This window comes from Colobus angolensis, unplaced genomic scaffold, assembly GCF_000951035.1.
Source record: "Colobus angolensis palliatus isolate OR3802 unplaced genomic scaffold, Cang.pa_1.0 Scaffold219, whole genome shotgun sequence".
Taxonomy (NCBI): domain Eukaryota; kingdom Metazoa; phylum Chordata; class Mammalia; order Primates; family Cercopithecidae; genus Colobus; species Colobus angolensis.
In genome coordinates, this window is record NW_012115366.1 from 1,077,808 (window position 1) to 1,094,814 (window position 17,007).

Below are 17,007 nucleotides of genomic sequence, written 5' to 3' on the forward strand. Positions count from 1 at the left end.
CCCAGCTAGTTTTTTTGTATTTTTTAGTAGAGACGGGGTTTCACCGTGTCAGCCAGGATGGTCTTGATCTCCTGACCTCGTGATCTGCCCATCTCCGCCTCCCAAAGTGCTGGGATTACAGGCTTGAGCCACCGCGCCCAGCCTAAAAAACATTTTTATTGATACATAATAGTTGTACATATTTTGCGGGTACATGTGATATTTTGATCCCTGTATACAATGTGTAATGATCCAATCAGGGTAATTGGGATATCTATCACCTCAAACATTTATCTTTTTTGTTTATTAAGTTATTTTATCTTCCTCCAATATTAGATGAACACAACTAATTGCTTCTTAGTGGAGAGGTCATCACTCAGAAAATAATTAAACACCATAGAGGAAGGGATCTCTCACACTTTGGAGAACAAAATGCATTAGCAACTGAGGTTAAAAAAAAAAAAAATACAAGTGAACTTTATACTGAAAACGGCAAGTTAAGAATTTGTCAGTAACTCTATTTCTCAATCTCATCAGCTCACAGGAGGCAAACACAGGCCTGTCAAGATGTCCATGGATCTTGACAGGAGGCCATCTGCTTCCAGTATCACTCAGAAAGAACTACTTCTTTCATGGTAAAGAGGGTAGAGGGCCACCTAATGGCTTTCTATAGGAAATACAATCATATGGTTTTCATGCCAGCATCTGTCCTTACTGATAAGAGCTCCAAGAATATGTCTCTGAACAATGTAGAATTGATATTTTACATTTCTCAAGTAGAACAACTTTGTACTTACTATTTCTAATACTTTATCTGCAGATACTTTTGAATTTCTACAAATGCAATCATGTCACGAGTAATAATGATTTTGATTTTTCCTTCCTAATTCTCATATTTTATTTTTCTTGTGTTACTGTACTGGTTAGAGCTTCGAGCACAATGCTGAGTAGAAGTGACAGTGGATCTCTGTCTTGTTCCCAAACTCAAACTTCTAACATTCTACCATTAAGAAAGTGGTTTGCTGTTGACTTTTTATGTTGTTCCATTATCAGTGTTCAAGAAGTTTCTCTTTCTAGTTTTCTAAGAAGTTTTTAAAAAATGAATGGGTATTAAATTTTATCAAATGCTTTATCTCCTCCATTGATTAAGATGATCACAGTATTCTCCTTTTTTTTTTTTTTTTGAGATGGAGTCTTGTACTGTCGCCCAGGCTGGAGTGCAGTGGTGTGATCTCGGCTCACTGCAAGCTCTGCCTCCTGGGTTCACGCCACTCTCCTGCCTCAGCCTCCCAAGAAGCTGGGATTACAGGCACCCACCACCGCACTCAGCTAAATTTTTTGTATTTTTAGTAGCGATGGGGTTTCACCATATTAGCCAGGATGGTCTCGATCTCCTGACCTCATGATCTGCCCACCTCGGCCTCCCAAAGTGCTGGGATTATAGGCGTGAGCCACCGCACCTGGCCTAAAAAGGTTATGCTACCAATGAAGCCACCTGGGGCCTAGAGTTTTCACTATGACAAAACTTAAATTAGTATTGTTTTTAAAAATGGATACAGAACTATTCAGGCTTCTTACTTCTTCTGTGTCAATTTTGGCAAGTTGCATATTTTTCTTTTAATGGTCCCATTCCATCTGTTTCATTTTCAAATTCATTCACATAAAGTTGTTCATCAAATATCCTTCTGGAGGAAAAAAATGTCTGTGGGATTTGGAGGAATGCCCCCCTTTTTATTTCTTACATTGGCTACATATACCTTCTCTCTTTTTTCCTGGTTAATCTTGCCAGGTGTTTGTCAATATTATTCTTACTCTTTTCAAAGATCCAGTTCACAGTTTTTAAGATCCTCTCTACTGTACTTCTTCCCTTAGATAATTAATTTTTGCTCTTATTTATATTTTTCTTTCTTCTACTTCTTTAGGTTTAATTAGCAGTTCTTTTTCTGAGTTACTGAGAGGAATGCTTTTTCTTTTCTAATACTGCTTTTAAAGCAGTGACTTTCAACCTTAGTTGCACACTGGAATCACCTGGAGAGTTTTCAAATGTTTGGGGTGCACCCCTAGAGGTTCTGAGTCAAATGGTCTGAAAAGTGGCTTGGATATCAAAAGCTCCCCAAGTGATTCTAGGTGCAGCTAAGATTGAGAACCACGGATTTAAAGCTATAACCTCTAAGTACAACTTTAACTGCATCCCACAAGTTTTCAATATTTTCTTCATCAACTAAATCATCTTAAAATTTATGTTCTGATTTAATTTATATACATTTTGAGTGCGGTGGTTCATGCCTATAATCCCAGCACTTTGGGAGGTTGAGGCAGGTGGATCACTTGAGGTCAGGAGTTCAAGATCAGCCTGGCCAACATGGTGAAACCCCGTCTTTACTAAAAATACAAAAATTAGCCATGCGTGGTGGCACGTGCCTGTAATCCCAGCTACTTGGGAGGCTGAGGCAGGAGAACTGCTTGAACCTAGGAGGCGGAGGTTGCAGTGAGCCAAGATCATGACACTGCACTCTAGCCTGGGCGACAGAGAGAGACGCAGTTTCAAAAAAAAAAAAAAAAAGAAAGAATAATTTATATGCATTTCAAAAATAGCAAATGCAATGCATGGTTTGAGAAGTCAGGTAAATGGTACCTTTGGGGAAGAGGCAGGGGGTTGTGAGTGAGGGGAAACACAAGAGGAACTTCTAAAGTATTGGTTAATATTAACTCTTGTTTTGAGTGAACAAGAGAATGGAGCAGATGGAAAACTATATACAACTTGCCAAAACTGACACAGAAGAAATAAGGAGGCTGAAATGTTCTGGGTGAACAAGAGATAATATTACCAATACTCTAGACATGTTCAATTTGTGATAATTCACTGAGCCACACACATAGGATTCGTAAATGTTTCTGCAACTTTGTATTACACTTAAATATACTTTTTTAAGAGAGAAAACGGATCCCATACAAAGAGTGGGAATTATAACAGCACTAGTCTTCTCAATATTATACTGGACGCTAGAAAGAATAGTATAATGTCTTCTAAATTCTAATGGAAAATGATTTTGAACCTAGAATTCTGTAGTCGGACTTTTTTTTTTTTTTCTTGATACAGGGTCTCACTGTCACCCAGGATGGAGTGCAGTGGTGCAATCTCCACTCACTGCAACCTCCGCCTCCTAGGCTCAAGCCATTCTCCTGCCTCAGCCTCCTGATTAGCTGGGACTACAGACTTGTGCCACACAACCCAGTTAATTTTTGTATTTTTTGTAGAGACAGGGTTTTTGCCATGTTGTCCAGGCTGGTCTCAAACTCCTGAACTCAAGTGACCCACCCACTTCAGCTAGAAATACAGGTGTGAGTCATAGCACCTGCCCCGAGAAATTCAATCAAATTGTAAGGATAAAATAAAGATATTTTCAGTCAGGAGAGTGCACAGTAAAGTTATCTGCCAGGCATCTTTTCTCATAAATCTGGAGAATGTGCTCCAGTAAAAAGAGGGAATGGATAGGAAGATGAAGACATGGGATCTGGGAAACAAAGACTTCAATATAGGAGGAGGGCAAAGGAAGTTTCCAAATGACAGTTGGGCAGCAGGCCCCAGGAACAAGTGCACTTGGGGGCAGGAGGTGGGAGGGTTCTAGGGTGGGCAACTCCAAAAGAAATTCAAACCAAGAGAACACCTTCCTGTGTGTGACCATTGTGAAATTTCTCAGTTCTGTCACAGTACAGTGATTATTTTATTTTATTTTTTACTGTTCTAAAGGTACATCAGCAAGAGTATAGTGATAAATTAGGTGTAGGCACGTAGACAAACCAAACAATTAAAAAACCAAAACATGGAAAATACTACATGTAGGATAAGCAAGGTATGATCCTTCTACCCAAAAAATGTGGTAGTGTAATCACTGTTCAATGCAGCTGTGAATAAGAGTTTTATGGCCATAACATAAATAGGGATCACTGATTTAGCCATGCATTGTGATACAACGGTATTAAATGAAAGAGAAGAAGGGGCTTTTGTATGCTTTTGTGGTATGAGGGGAGATGCTAGGGGAGGCCATGTAACACAGTATATTCTCATCTTCTACAGGAGGACATCAAAAGAGAAAACTGAAAAACCAAGTGTAAATACAGAGAAGTAAAAAACAACTAAAACAATTTAAATTGCGGGACGTGGGGTGGGGAAAGTGCAAGGCAGGCTATTGCTGCTTTCTGTTTTAAAAACTGCAGCACTTTTTTTTGTCTTTTTCAATTATTCGTACATAGTTTAATACTAAGGAAAAATCTATGGAAATAAAAGAGAAAATCCCAGGGCACTAAAAAATCACTTTCAGCTTTAAAACTTTGGATAATCACCAGAATCATCTCTTGAACAAGAATAAGCATATATGTAGCTCACATCAGTAACCATTATTAATTAAATGTTGTTTTAGTCCCAAATTCTCCCCATATGAAGAGCCAAATTATCTATAGGATACATGCAAAATTAATACAGGATACATGCAAAGCCCCCCGCCGGAAGCCAGAACATACGGAACAAATGTTTTCACTTTATCATGCTAGACTGAGTTTATACTATTGTAACTGACATCTAACTTTTCAGGAACACATATGAAGTAAATTTAATCTGTGGTGGAAACACAGGATTATTCTTTTATCTTTTAAGAGCTGATACTCTATTAACGGATCTAGTGCCTAAATCAAAAGAACAGAGAGTCTATATAAGCAAAATTACCTGAAGAAAGTCACGAAGAACTGTACCAGGTCCATAAAATTGCTGTGCTGGGAGAAGGCAATCTGTGACAGAAAAACAGGTAGTGTGATTATGCAGGTCATGAAACCACCACGGATTCAGGCTTTTCATTTCAAGAGTTAAGCTGAAAACAGAGTTTACATTTTAAAGAAGTTAAGGAAACTTTTTTCAGTGAAGGAAAAGTACCTCACCCTTTTAGTTTTCTTGTTTAGTTGCCAGCCCCATAGCAATATGCTAAGGCTTTAGCACGGCCTCCTGCAACCCCCTCTGAGCTTCACACCAGTTCTGAGGTTCTCTCCGTTTGACCTTGGAGACCCTCGCATGCCTCTTGCACGCCTCCATGAAGGCTGGCGCTCCCTCCCCGCGCCTCCACCCACACAAAGCTCTCCTTGTTTGCCTCAGTACCGATTCATGGCTCTGCCTCCAGGTGGGCAGCCCCATTCTGTGCTCTTCATTCTGTCAACATTTATGTACTCAGTGTGTACTGACTGCAAGATATTGTTCTTTTTACAAAAAATTGTGCCTCACATTTTGCTACATTGAACATCATCTGACAGTATGTCATCAGAACTTAAATAATTTTATTATACAGTTAATAGTCTTCATACCAAGAACATAAAAATACAACATATTTCATCAACTCTAAAATAACATTGGCTGAAAAAGGCATTATTCTGTGTATTATTTAGGAAAAACACTGTCAATTTAACTATGACATAATAATGCTTTTTAAGTCACTGACCATAAGATACATCATGATTTCAAGGATATTAGCCCACAAAAAAATGCATACCTCTGAATTGATAAAATACGAGAATTGCGTCCTTACTATCACCTACAATATACATGCTACTAGCCAGATGTTGTGGTGCCTTGCCTGCTTTTTTTAGGGAACTCAGCTCTCTTTGGAGAGACAATGGTACTATCAACGAAAACAATCACTGACCAAGGTGACAATCCCAGTACAGACAATTTGCATGACAAACACAGGAAGGTAAATGACCAGCGTCTGCTCTCCTAGTCCCACCCAACCCCAATCCTTGCACTGTTTTTAGAGCCAGACTCACAGGGGTCAGAAAAGAGACTTCCACTGTTTGCTTTTTTGATGGCCGTATTTTCTTTTTGACATTCCATAAACAAATAAATTCCAACACTACTCAAGCCATAGTACATTATGGGGCTTGGAATTTGAAGCTTTTGTGTCCTCCCTCTGGCCACCATTTATAATCAGAAATACAAAGTTACATCAATTTCATATAATAAACAGAAACCCACTTTCTTTTCTTGTCCTTCATTTATCACAACAACCAGTTCCAGCTCCTCGAGAGAAGGAAAGCTGCGGAATATGAGCCATGGTCCTCACATAAAAGTTTTAAATAAGATTGGAGGACAATTATATAAACAATTATATAAACAATGAAGAATCCAAGTTATAACACATAAAGAGAGAGAAGAAAACAGATTAGAGAACACCCCAGCCCTGTCTGGATTTCAATCTTTTAAAACGTGTGTCCTCAGTGTTTACACTTAAAGAATCCATGAGATACCTTTACTCCCTGTTAGATGCCAAAAACCACAGGATGCTAAGGGCACTGTCTGAGGACCTATCTGGTGTTCATGTGCCACACAACACTCCTCAGGACAGCCCCCGCCTTTCCCCACATTGGAAGCTAATGGTTATTAGCCTGATTTCTTGCTGAAGCAGGACAACTCCATGTTCATGTCCAAATTATAATCATAAAGAACCTCATATAAAACAGCTGCCAGTATGGCTGGTACCCAAGACTCTAAAGGGGTCCTCTTATGTTGAATCTTTATCATCTAAGTCTCCATAGTTACAAGATTGTGTGAGGAGGCAAAACTCATAAGATGAAAATGTTTACGAATGCACTGACCACTTAGAAGCATCTAACTCTGCTGAACACCCCACCCACTGTTGTCAGTCTTTGTTGGTCAATCTTTGATAAGGTGATGAACTTACTGTTTCAAACTGAACACTTCTGAAACTGAAGGGGAGTGCTGTTAAAAATTACACTAGGTAATTAAAAATTATTCAATGTAAAAAGCATAAACTTGATAATAAGCATAAATTGGGCTTTCGCTACTTACAGTCATACAATGCAAACCAACTGTAAAATCAATTTTGCAAAAGACAAGATTTTAGTGGAGGTGCTGCTGGAGAACTGCTCACACAAAACCATTGGCAAAGAAAGACTTGGCAGATTTAGCCCTTGAGTTATCAACTGAAGAAGGGATAAAGGATGAAGGCATAGGAAGTGTTTCATAATTCTCTGAACGAGATTAAGAGAGGACTTTGGGAAAACTGAGGAATTTCCTGGCTGTTGCTTTTTACATCCTGCTGTGAAATCAGTCTCAAGTGAAGGACTCCATGATGCAGCTCACAGATTTCTGGGCACCATGTGCATAACTGAAGCCACACCCCCATCTCTTTATCTTGCTCTATTTAATTCATAGCCAGTATCTGCACTACTTATAGCAAATAAGATCTGTGAGGATTGAGGATAGAGACTTCCCCTTATCCCCACTGACCATATATCTCCAGTGCCCAAAGCAGCCACTGATACATTAATTGGCACTTAATAAGCATTTGCTGAATAAACGCCAATATGTTAACAAGAAAAATAATGATCTGTCTCATAGAACTCAGTAAGATCTGATTGATTTTTTTTTCTTTTATGAATTCGGCTCATGAAGCAGGATCATACCTGCTTCATGATTGTAACCATAAATTTTGTTAACTCTAAAATTATTTTCCCATACTTTTTTGTTTCATTTTTAAAGACAATATCACAATCAAATCTTTCTTTCATAATTTATTATGGAAATGATGAAACGGATTTGGGGCCCTTTCTGATACTGAAGGAAATGAAAATTTCCTATATAAAAATCTATTTTAATACAAAGAAGAAATTCTAATTATATTTTATAAATAAAACTCATAATGTCATTCTTCTGTATTTCCAAACAGTAGACACCATACTCCACACTCCAAGAAACCTAGAATTCACACCCTAATGCTTCCACAGCCCAATTCCAACTCCACTTTCATCACTATGTCTAAGGTGTATCTGCCCCATGGGCCTTCTGGATGTGTTCATCAATTCTGAAAAACTCTGAACTCGGAAGCTCAGTGAGCCCCAGGGTTTGGAGTAAGATATTATGGACCTGCACTTCCTCAACCACTAATGTTATGCTTCAGCCAAAAGTGCTTCTGCTCACTATACTACTATACCTGACAGCAGACGGTTACCAGAGAGCCTCCCTGCCTGTGTTCATGGGGGTACTCCCCATCTTTCCTGGCTCAGCACATCACTGCCTCCCTTTTTCAGCACCCGTGGCCCCACTGGAAACTCTGGCAGGCTCTCCTCTATGCTCCCTCACCACTGATCTGCTTCCCTCTCAGGGCGTGTGATAATCACAGTCTATACAGGGGTGTCCAATCTTTTTGGCTTCCCTAGGCCACTGTGGAAGAATTGTCTTCGGCCACACAATACACTAATCCTAACGATAGTGCTGATGAGCTTAAAAAAAATAATAAAAAAACCCTCATGTTTTAAGAAAGTTTATGAATTGTGTTGGGCTGCATTCAAAGCCGTCCCGGGCTGCATGTAGCCCATGGGCCATGGGTTGGACAAACTTGGTTTACCATATACCATGGCTGTGTACAGACAGATATCCTGAGAAGAGGATTCCTACATTCTTCTGTCTATGAAGATACTGATTCCTAACTTTGAAATTACTGTTGTAGAAGAATGAATGAAAAGGTAACTCCCTACTTCCCATACAAGAGCAGATATACTTTTGTATTCCAAGAACTAGGCCATGGCTCTCAAACTCTGGATAGCTTACAACAAAGTCAGAATCCCAGGCCCTATCCCTATCTCTGTATCTTTAAGCTCCTCAAGTGATTCTGATACTAGTCTCCATAGGCCACACTTCAGGAAACTCTGAAGTAAGAAATTATTAAACATCAGACTGGATGTAGTGGCTCACGCCTGTAATCCCAGTACTTTGGGAGGCTGAGGTGGGTGGATCACTTGAGGTCAGGAGGTCGAGACCAGCTTGGCCAACATGGCAAAATACTGTGTCTACTAAAAATACAAAAATTAGTTGGAGTGGTGGTGTGCACCTGTGATCCCAGCTCCTCGGGGGGCTGAGGCACAAGAATTGCTCAAACCCAGGAGGCAGAGAGGTTGCGGTAACCCAAGATCACACCACTGCATTCCAGCCTGGGCGACAGAGCGAGACTTTCTCACAACAAAACAAAACTCCTCCTGTGCTCCTTTCCCTAGACAATTTCTTTAGCATTTCAGGAACTGCATTGAAAAAAAAAAATTCTCACCTTTACTTGGAAGGTTAAAGCCCCATAATTAGTTTGGCTCTTTTGGGGAGTGGGAGGGAGATGGGGAAGGATATGGGTGAAGGAAGAGAGGACAGTGCTTTGAAACAAAAGGAGAGGCTGGGCTGAAACCTGGAGGCAGGGAAAGGGAGGGAATGGAGGGGAAGTTTCGCATTCTGAAAGTGCCTGGGAATGTGGGGTGTCCTTGTGGCAGGCTAGGGAGGCTCTGGAGCTTAAGTGTCATTCTATGTCTAAGCCTGTGCCACTGAGGATGTTGCCCTCAAGAGTCAGGGGCCAGGGAATCGGGCGCAGCAGTCAGCGACTGAAGATCAGATCAGGGGGCCTTCCCCAACCTTTGAGCTCAGTTCAGCCCTGAGGTTTCTGTATGTTCCTGAGGGAAGAGAATGGGTCTCTGCCAAAAAAGGCTGAGAATGAATTTCTAATTAAGTACAGTGGGTAAAACCCGAGTCCAAGATTACCATAAAAATAAGGAAGTATGGCATTTCTTATATTCCACTACCACATAACAATGTGATATTTTTGCATCTACTATGTGCCATCTACAAAGTAGGTACTCAAAAGCTTGAATAAATGGACGAATGAATGAATACTGAATGACTAGGAAAAGTCACTGTTTAATCAGAAAATTTGAAAAGAGTGAAGAAAGGACCTCTCATTTGCCTCTGGCCTCAGTCAGGACTTGGGTTCTGGTCGGAAGGATAAAACTGGCATTTCTAAGTCAATACCAGAGTTTCCTTTTAGGAAGGTAAGACCCTGTGGTGCAGAACTAATTACACTTTATGTAGCACTCATCAAACTCTACTGACCATATGCTGCGGAACCATGGACTGCAGAAAGGCTGTATTATTCCTACCGTGGAGATGTCTGTCTATCCATTATCATGAGCACGCAAGACAGGGAGAGGAAGAGAAAGGACAGCTGGCCATCCTGTGAGGTGAAGTCTTTCTACTTCAAGGCAGCATCTGTCAGGGTCTGAGAAAACGCAAGGTAATGTATGTACTGGGCAGAATCTCCGCAGGCTCCCATGGACCCCTGCGGACCAGTGGCTCCACCAAGGGTGAGAACCCAGCCCAGAATGAGCCCATGTGCTCTTCTACTCTCCCTGAGGCCAGTGTCTGCAGACACTGAAGACCTTGTGAATGTCTACTGCTCACATCAGAACCAGAGAGAGCCTAGGTGTCCATAGCTGCCACGGGGCTCCTGGTCTGACCATGCCAATCTTTCCTTTCTGGACACTGCAAGGCTGGAAGCCAGAAGAGGACTGATTCCTCCCACAAGAGCTTAGCCCTGTAAGCCAACAGCCTTTCTACTCAGGCCTTGGCTTTGCAAAGGATGGAAGATTCTGTGAGCCCTGGCTGAGTATATTCTGACCTGGGTCTTGTGCTGTCACCATCTTGAGTTTTGCTGTGACATAAAACAACTCTTTCTTTTTTCTTAAAAAATGAAACAAAACAACAACCACAACCAAAGTTGATATATGGAACTCTATGTCAAGACCACAGCTCTGGACCACATCCACATGACCATCACCTGGCCTCACACACCATGCACCTAATGCTGGTTTGTGCTGGCACAGAAACTGTATACCCAAGCTCTGGTCAGAGCCCCATGGCCAGTTAATACCATTCAGCCACTCATTCCTGCCATGCAAACGAACACTCACCATCTGTCTGCTCCCAACCTCCCACCTCAATACTGCTCTGTGCTTCCTTTCTCTAATTTTCTCCTAGCAATTCCTTTTTACCATTCTCCAGAATTTCTGTTCTATCACACCCATTAACAATTTAGAAATCATTAGAGAACTACATACATAGTTGAAATATCAAAAGGTACTGAAAGGCTAGTCATGAAGCAATGTTCCCTGCTCCTCCTCTGCTCTTCTGAAGGCTTCTCTCCAGGGGCCCCACCTTTAACTAGGTTACTTTTCAGTTCTTCTGGGAGTTGCCTTTTTATCATTAATGTTTTTATTAGTTCCTGATCTATCCATTTTAGGCATCACTTTAACCAACTTCTTACTGAAACAGAAGGTGATTTTGGTCATCAGCCCCGCCCCCCTCCCTCCAGTATATATCACTGCTCTTAGTGCCTCTGTTAGTTCCTGTGCCATTATCCTGAGGGTGACAGTGATGGAAAGATGCCACTACAGACAGGAAATGGACATAACTCTCTGGGATATGGGGAGACGATGTGCCTGTTACCCACACACAGCTACAAGATCAGGAGAGAATGCAGCCATAGCCCACTGAAGGGCGGCTTCCAGGGCCCCACAGGAAGAAGCTCTCAAACCCTGATGCACCTGTGTGTGGGGGTGAAGGCAGGAGGCTTGCTGGGAAGCTCCGTTTTTCATTCTTACCAAGGCAGGTGGGCTGGGTTGAGGGAGAGGGAGTTTTGCCCCTGACCCCTGAGTGTTTTAGAGACTGCCTACCGGTAACTGGTAAAACCCCCGTACAATGCTGTGTGCTTCCTGTAAAGGCGAACAGAACTTTAGCTCCAGGGTGCACTATGCTGCACGCCTGCCCAGCAGAGGCATGCTCCTGGAGTTGTCTTTAGGAGGCCAAATCATATACTCATAACTTTATTTCTTCTTCTACCACCTGTATTATTTTTTTCATTGTGTAATTTTTTTCTTTTTTTAGTAGGGATGGGGGTCTCACTACATTACCCAGGCTGGTTTCAAACTCCTGGGTTCAAGTGATCCTTCTGTCTCAGACTCTCAAAGTGCTGGGATTACAGGCATGAGCTACCATGCCCAGTTTCTTTTTCATTTTGGAAAATCTTAAACTTTTTAAAAAGTAGAAAGAGCACTATAATGAACCTCACGTGCTCATCATCCTGTTTTAGTAAATTATCAGCTCATGGCCAACCTTGTTTCATCCGCACTCCACTTACTTTCCCTATGCTCATATTATTTTGAAGCATATCCCAGACCTCCAATCATTTCCCTCTTTACTATTTCAATATAGACAGGAGCACTGAACTTTCTGCTTTGTAAAGTTTGGATGTTTATGTCCTCAGCCCTCCCTTTTCTTCTACCTTCTAATTCTCTGGACAAAATTCTAACCAAGAACAATCCAATCTTCTAACTCCATGCTGCGTAGACTAAGATAACAAATTCTTGGTTTCCAACCTCAGCCAGCCCATAGCACTGGTCAGCAATTGTTCTGACAATATCAGAAAAAGGTGTTGGCTCCTTTATAAAAGTCATAAAAGTTGTAAAAAAGAAAAAGTTCTGATACCTACCGTAAAGTCCTTTTACTAACAACTATATATTCATATGGCATACATTTAGGGAGTATCTCCAACTGATTCGCACAGGACACTGAGGACACTGAGGTATAAAATACAGTCCTTGCCATTAAGGAATCTTTGTATAGCAAAAACAGACACTCCACTGTGGAGGTGAAGAGGAGGAAAGGAAGTTGCTATGGGATGTGTGTCATCAGATGGTCCCCTTCCCTGGGTTTCTACACAAGAATTCCACCTGGACTCCCTGACTTAGGCCTGGCTCCTTCCAATCCACACTCCCAACTGCTGCCAGTGGGGTCTTTCTAAACACTGATCTTTGGTGACTTTTCGGCTTAAAACATCTCAACGACTCCCAGTCACATCCGGACTCCAGTTCACAGCCCACAATCTCCAGTCTCTTCATAATGGCCCTCCCCAGCTCTCCACCTCCTTGCTCACAGCACTGTCACCAGCTCTGCTCAACTTCTGGTAGCTCCTGAAAGGGCAGGTCATTCCCTTACCCTACCATGAACACCCCCTTCTCCCAGCTCCCATGCTCCTTAGGGATCAGCTCTGGTATGGTCTCTTTTAACTTGGACTCAGGTGACAGGGCATTCCGCTCCCCTCTCATGGCTCCCAGTAACGCATGGGTACACCTCCAACACTGAGCTTCTAATGGAGGTGCCTGCTGTCCACTCACAGCTGCTGCTCTGGGCCAGAAAGTCTGCTGGCTGAATGAATTTTAAAGAAGTCTAGTGGGTTCCTGGCTCTGGAGATCACAGGAGAGAAGTCTGCTAGAGACGAAGATTTACCCATCCAGCCACAGGCAATGTTCCCAGATGGTGTGGATGAGATTACCCAGGGAAAAAGAGTCCAGATGAAACCCAAGGGAACAAGAGCATTAAAGAGCTGACAAGAGACAACCAAAGCCAAAGCTGAAAAGCAGGAGATAGGACTTTCGAGAAGAAGGAATGACACATTTTTTCTTTATGATGAAACCCACAGGGCTGTACAAGAACCTTAAAATATAGTTTGAAACAAAGAAAGACACATACTTTAAGTACAGTTTAATTCTTTTTTGTTTTGTTTTGTTTTGAGACAGAGTCTTGCTCTGTTGCCCAAGCTGGAGTACAGTGGCGCAATCTTGGCTCACTGCAACATCTGCCTCCGGGGTTCAAGTGATTCTCGTGCCTCAGCCTTGCAAGTAGCTGGGACTATAGGAACACTTCACCACACCCAGCTAATTTTTTGTATTTTAGTAGAGACAGGGTTTTACTATGTTGCCCAGGCTGGTCTCAAACTCCTGAGCTAAAGTGATCTGCCTGCCTCGGCCTCCCTAAGTGCTAGAATTACAGCATGACTTTATAATTCTTAAAACTCTTAAGATACAGATAACTAACACCAGGAGGTACGGATATGCATTGTTATTATACAGTAAATATGAACATGAAAAGTATATCTGACACTATTCATAACAGCCAAAGAGTGAAAACCACCCAAGTATCCATCAATAGAAAAATGGATAAACAAAATGTGGTACATACATATAAGAGATATTATTCAGTTATAACAACAAGGAATAAGTACTGAAACATACTAAACACAGGTGAACCTTGAAAACATGATGTGACTTGAATAGGCAAATCCATAGAGACAGGAAATACAGACTGGGGGTTGCCAGAAGAGGGAGGAATGGGGACTGACTGCTAAGGGGCTTCTTCTGGAAGTGATGAAAATATTCTAAAATTGACTGTGGTGACGGGTGGCTGCACAGTTCTGTGAACATACTGAAAACCACTGAATTGTGTACTTTAAATGAGTGAACTGTATGGTATGTAAATTATATCTCAATAAAACTGTTATAAGAAAAAAAGCACATCCAAGTGAACAAAAGTTTCACACATCCCTTGCTCAGTATAGCGATCCTGTTAGCACCCATAAACAGAACTCTAAAATCTAAATGAATGCCCAGTTCTCAATACCAATTCTGTGTTGCCTCTACTTGTGAACACTGGCCTCTTACATAAAACAGTAGATGAAACACCCAGCATGCAGACAGCTTCTATATTAGCTTCACATTACAGTAACAACCTCTGTTGCAGAGTCGGGAACAAGCCAGAGCCTCACCACCCCACCTTCCCACCTCACACACACACTGTCTGCCCATCCATCTTTTATCTTGAATACTACACCCCTAAACTATGGACATAGCTGAAGCCAGCTGAGCCCCGGCTTACTGGGGAGAACTAGGATAGCTTTCAGAAAGCAGGGGCAGAGGGAAGGGTGCTCACCCATAGGAACAACCGATCAAAAAACAGGCACAACCGGCCCCAACACATCCGCCACCCTCCTAGAAACAGGACTTTTCATTCTGTGAGTTTTGTTTGTTTTTTAGCTGCATCTACAAAGATTTTTATAGTCAGTTTCAAGTTCCCTCAGCAGTTATAGGGTTTGATCTGTTCCTAATTATGGAAAAGAATCCTGGGATTGGTTCAGAGTGAAGGAATTTGAATTTAGTATTACCATTTTAAAACCCCAATGCTTACACAAATTTCCAAGTAGAGAATTAGGTTTCCTCAGTTACTTTGCTTTAAAAAAATGATAATCTCAATTTTTAAAATCTCATTTAAAAAATGAGAATCAAAGGCAAAATGGCTTTGCCTGCATTGAAAGCCATACTGAAATTTAACTGAATGGCCTGCACTGCACTATTTAGACATTTCCCTACTCTCTTACTTAAATAAGTCTCTCCATTTTTACTGAATTTGCACAGTTGCTAAATGTGTGTATTTAAGAGCCATGCTACACATCTAGAAAAGCTAAGGCTCTGGGGGAAAAACAGCAATAAAGAAACATGCAGCCCTTGTTGAGAACATGATATACCTACCCAGGAAGACACCAGCTCAGCCCTCCACAAAGCACACAGCCAGATACGGATCCCAAAGCAGAGAGAACCAGTATCAACCAGGCTGTCGTACGAGGACTGAGAACACAGGATGATACGGGTCTAGTCACAGTGAATAGTGTGGTCATTTGTACCAAACAGCAAAAAGACATGCTTGCAATAGAACTTACCTGCATTTTCAAGGAAATCTTGGCAAACTAAATGGTGGGCATGCCATCGTTTATTTTCGCAAGTGCTCCTGCATGCAGTGTTCATAAGTGGATCTTAATTTAAATTAGTGATAGAGCCCAGATAAGGAGCACCAAAAAACCAGGAAGAAAATCAACATCTCCTTGATTCTGAAACTTAAAATTATTACTTCTTAGAAGTAAGTGTGGAGAAGAACTCCCTCTAGAATGAAAGCTCTAAAACCACTTCAGTGACTTTCAGAGGGTGGAGCAATAGGGAACTGGAAGGAAAAAAACTAGAACTCGGCATTGGCAACAAGTATGGCTACCTCCAGCACAAAAGCCTGCTTACACGCACAGACTGGGAAAAGTGTCAGCAGCGTTGTCAAGATTTTCACTAAGAATCTAAAAAGTATTAATCATTTGTCAGCTATAAGCAACAAAGCATGATGTTCAATTAGATTCAGAATATGGAGAGGTATGTCAGTACAAAAACAATCTCAACTTAAAATGAGTCAATAAATTTTATTTACTAGAACCCTAATCAAGTGTTTTACATGAAAATAACCTAACAAATATATATAACCTATATCTTAATAGTGTCAGGAGATGTTGCCAAAATGAAATTATACTAACTGGAACCTAGAGCTCAACCTCTTTCGGATCGGAGAAACAACTGAAACCCCTGCAAGCTCTATTCCAAATGCAGTCTATGGCAGGGAGAATTCTAAGAATGCCCCCAAGATTTCCACCTCCTGACGGGCACGCTCTGTATCTTCCCTCCCTCTGTGTGGGTAGGCCTGACCTAATCAGATAAGCTCCCTTAAAACAGGGTCTAGAGATCAGAGTCCTAAGAAGCCAGAGAAATTTGAAGCTTCAGGATACATATTCAGTATGTGTGTAGGAATACAAGATTTAAAATTTTCATTTTGAAATGTTATATAAATGCAATCATGCCATATATAAATTTCTAAGATTTTCTTTTTCAATCAGCAAAATTTGCTTTTGATTTATCAAAGTTGTTGTGTTTCTGTATATCAAAAGTTCATTTCTTTTTGTTGCTGGATATTAGGCCATGGTGTGTATGTAGCATCACTTATTTAAGCATTCATTTGTTGAGGAATATTTGGCTTGTTTCCGGTTTTGGGCTATTATAAACAAAGCTGTAAAATATTGCTGTCAAGTGCTATAAACATGGGTGTACAGATATTTGTGAGAACACTGGTTTTCATTTCTCTCGGATAAATGCCTAGGAATGCAATTGTTGGGTTATAAGTATAACACTAGTTTTTTAAGAAACAGACAAACTATATTCCAGAGTGACTGTACCATCTTATATTCCCACCAACAATGTATGAGTGATCCAATCTTTCCCCTCTCTCTCCAACATTTGGTGTTATTACTATTTTTATTTTTAGTCATTTTCATAGGTGTGTAGTGATATCTCATTGTGCTTTCAATTTGCATTTCTCTAATGGTTATTTTATTTTTATTTTGAGAAGGGAGTCTTATTCCGTCGCTCAGGTTGGAGTGCAGTAGCACAATCTCAGCTCACTGCAACCTCTGCCTCCTGGGTTCAAGCGATTCTCCTGCCTCAGCATCTGGAGTA

The 17,007-nt window shown here is 41.1% G+C and overlaps 1 protein-coding gene across 1 annotated transcript in view; it reads right to left on the reverse strand.

Moving 5' to 3' along the window:
* The window catches only part of ATRN (attractin), a 124,415-nt gene that overhangs the window by 29,495 nt on the left and 77,913 nt on the right, over nt 1-17,007 (reverse strand). The window contains exon 24 of the mRNA XM_011943310.1: nt 4,703-4,764. Within this exon, the coding sequence (XP_011798700.1) occupies nt 4,703-4,764 (62 nt within the window). The remainder of the gene's footprint in view (nt 1-4,702; nt 4,765-17,007) is intronic.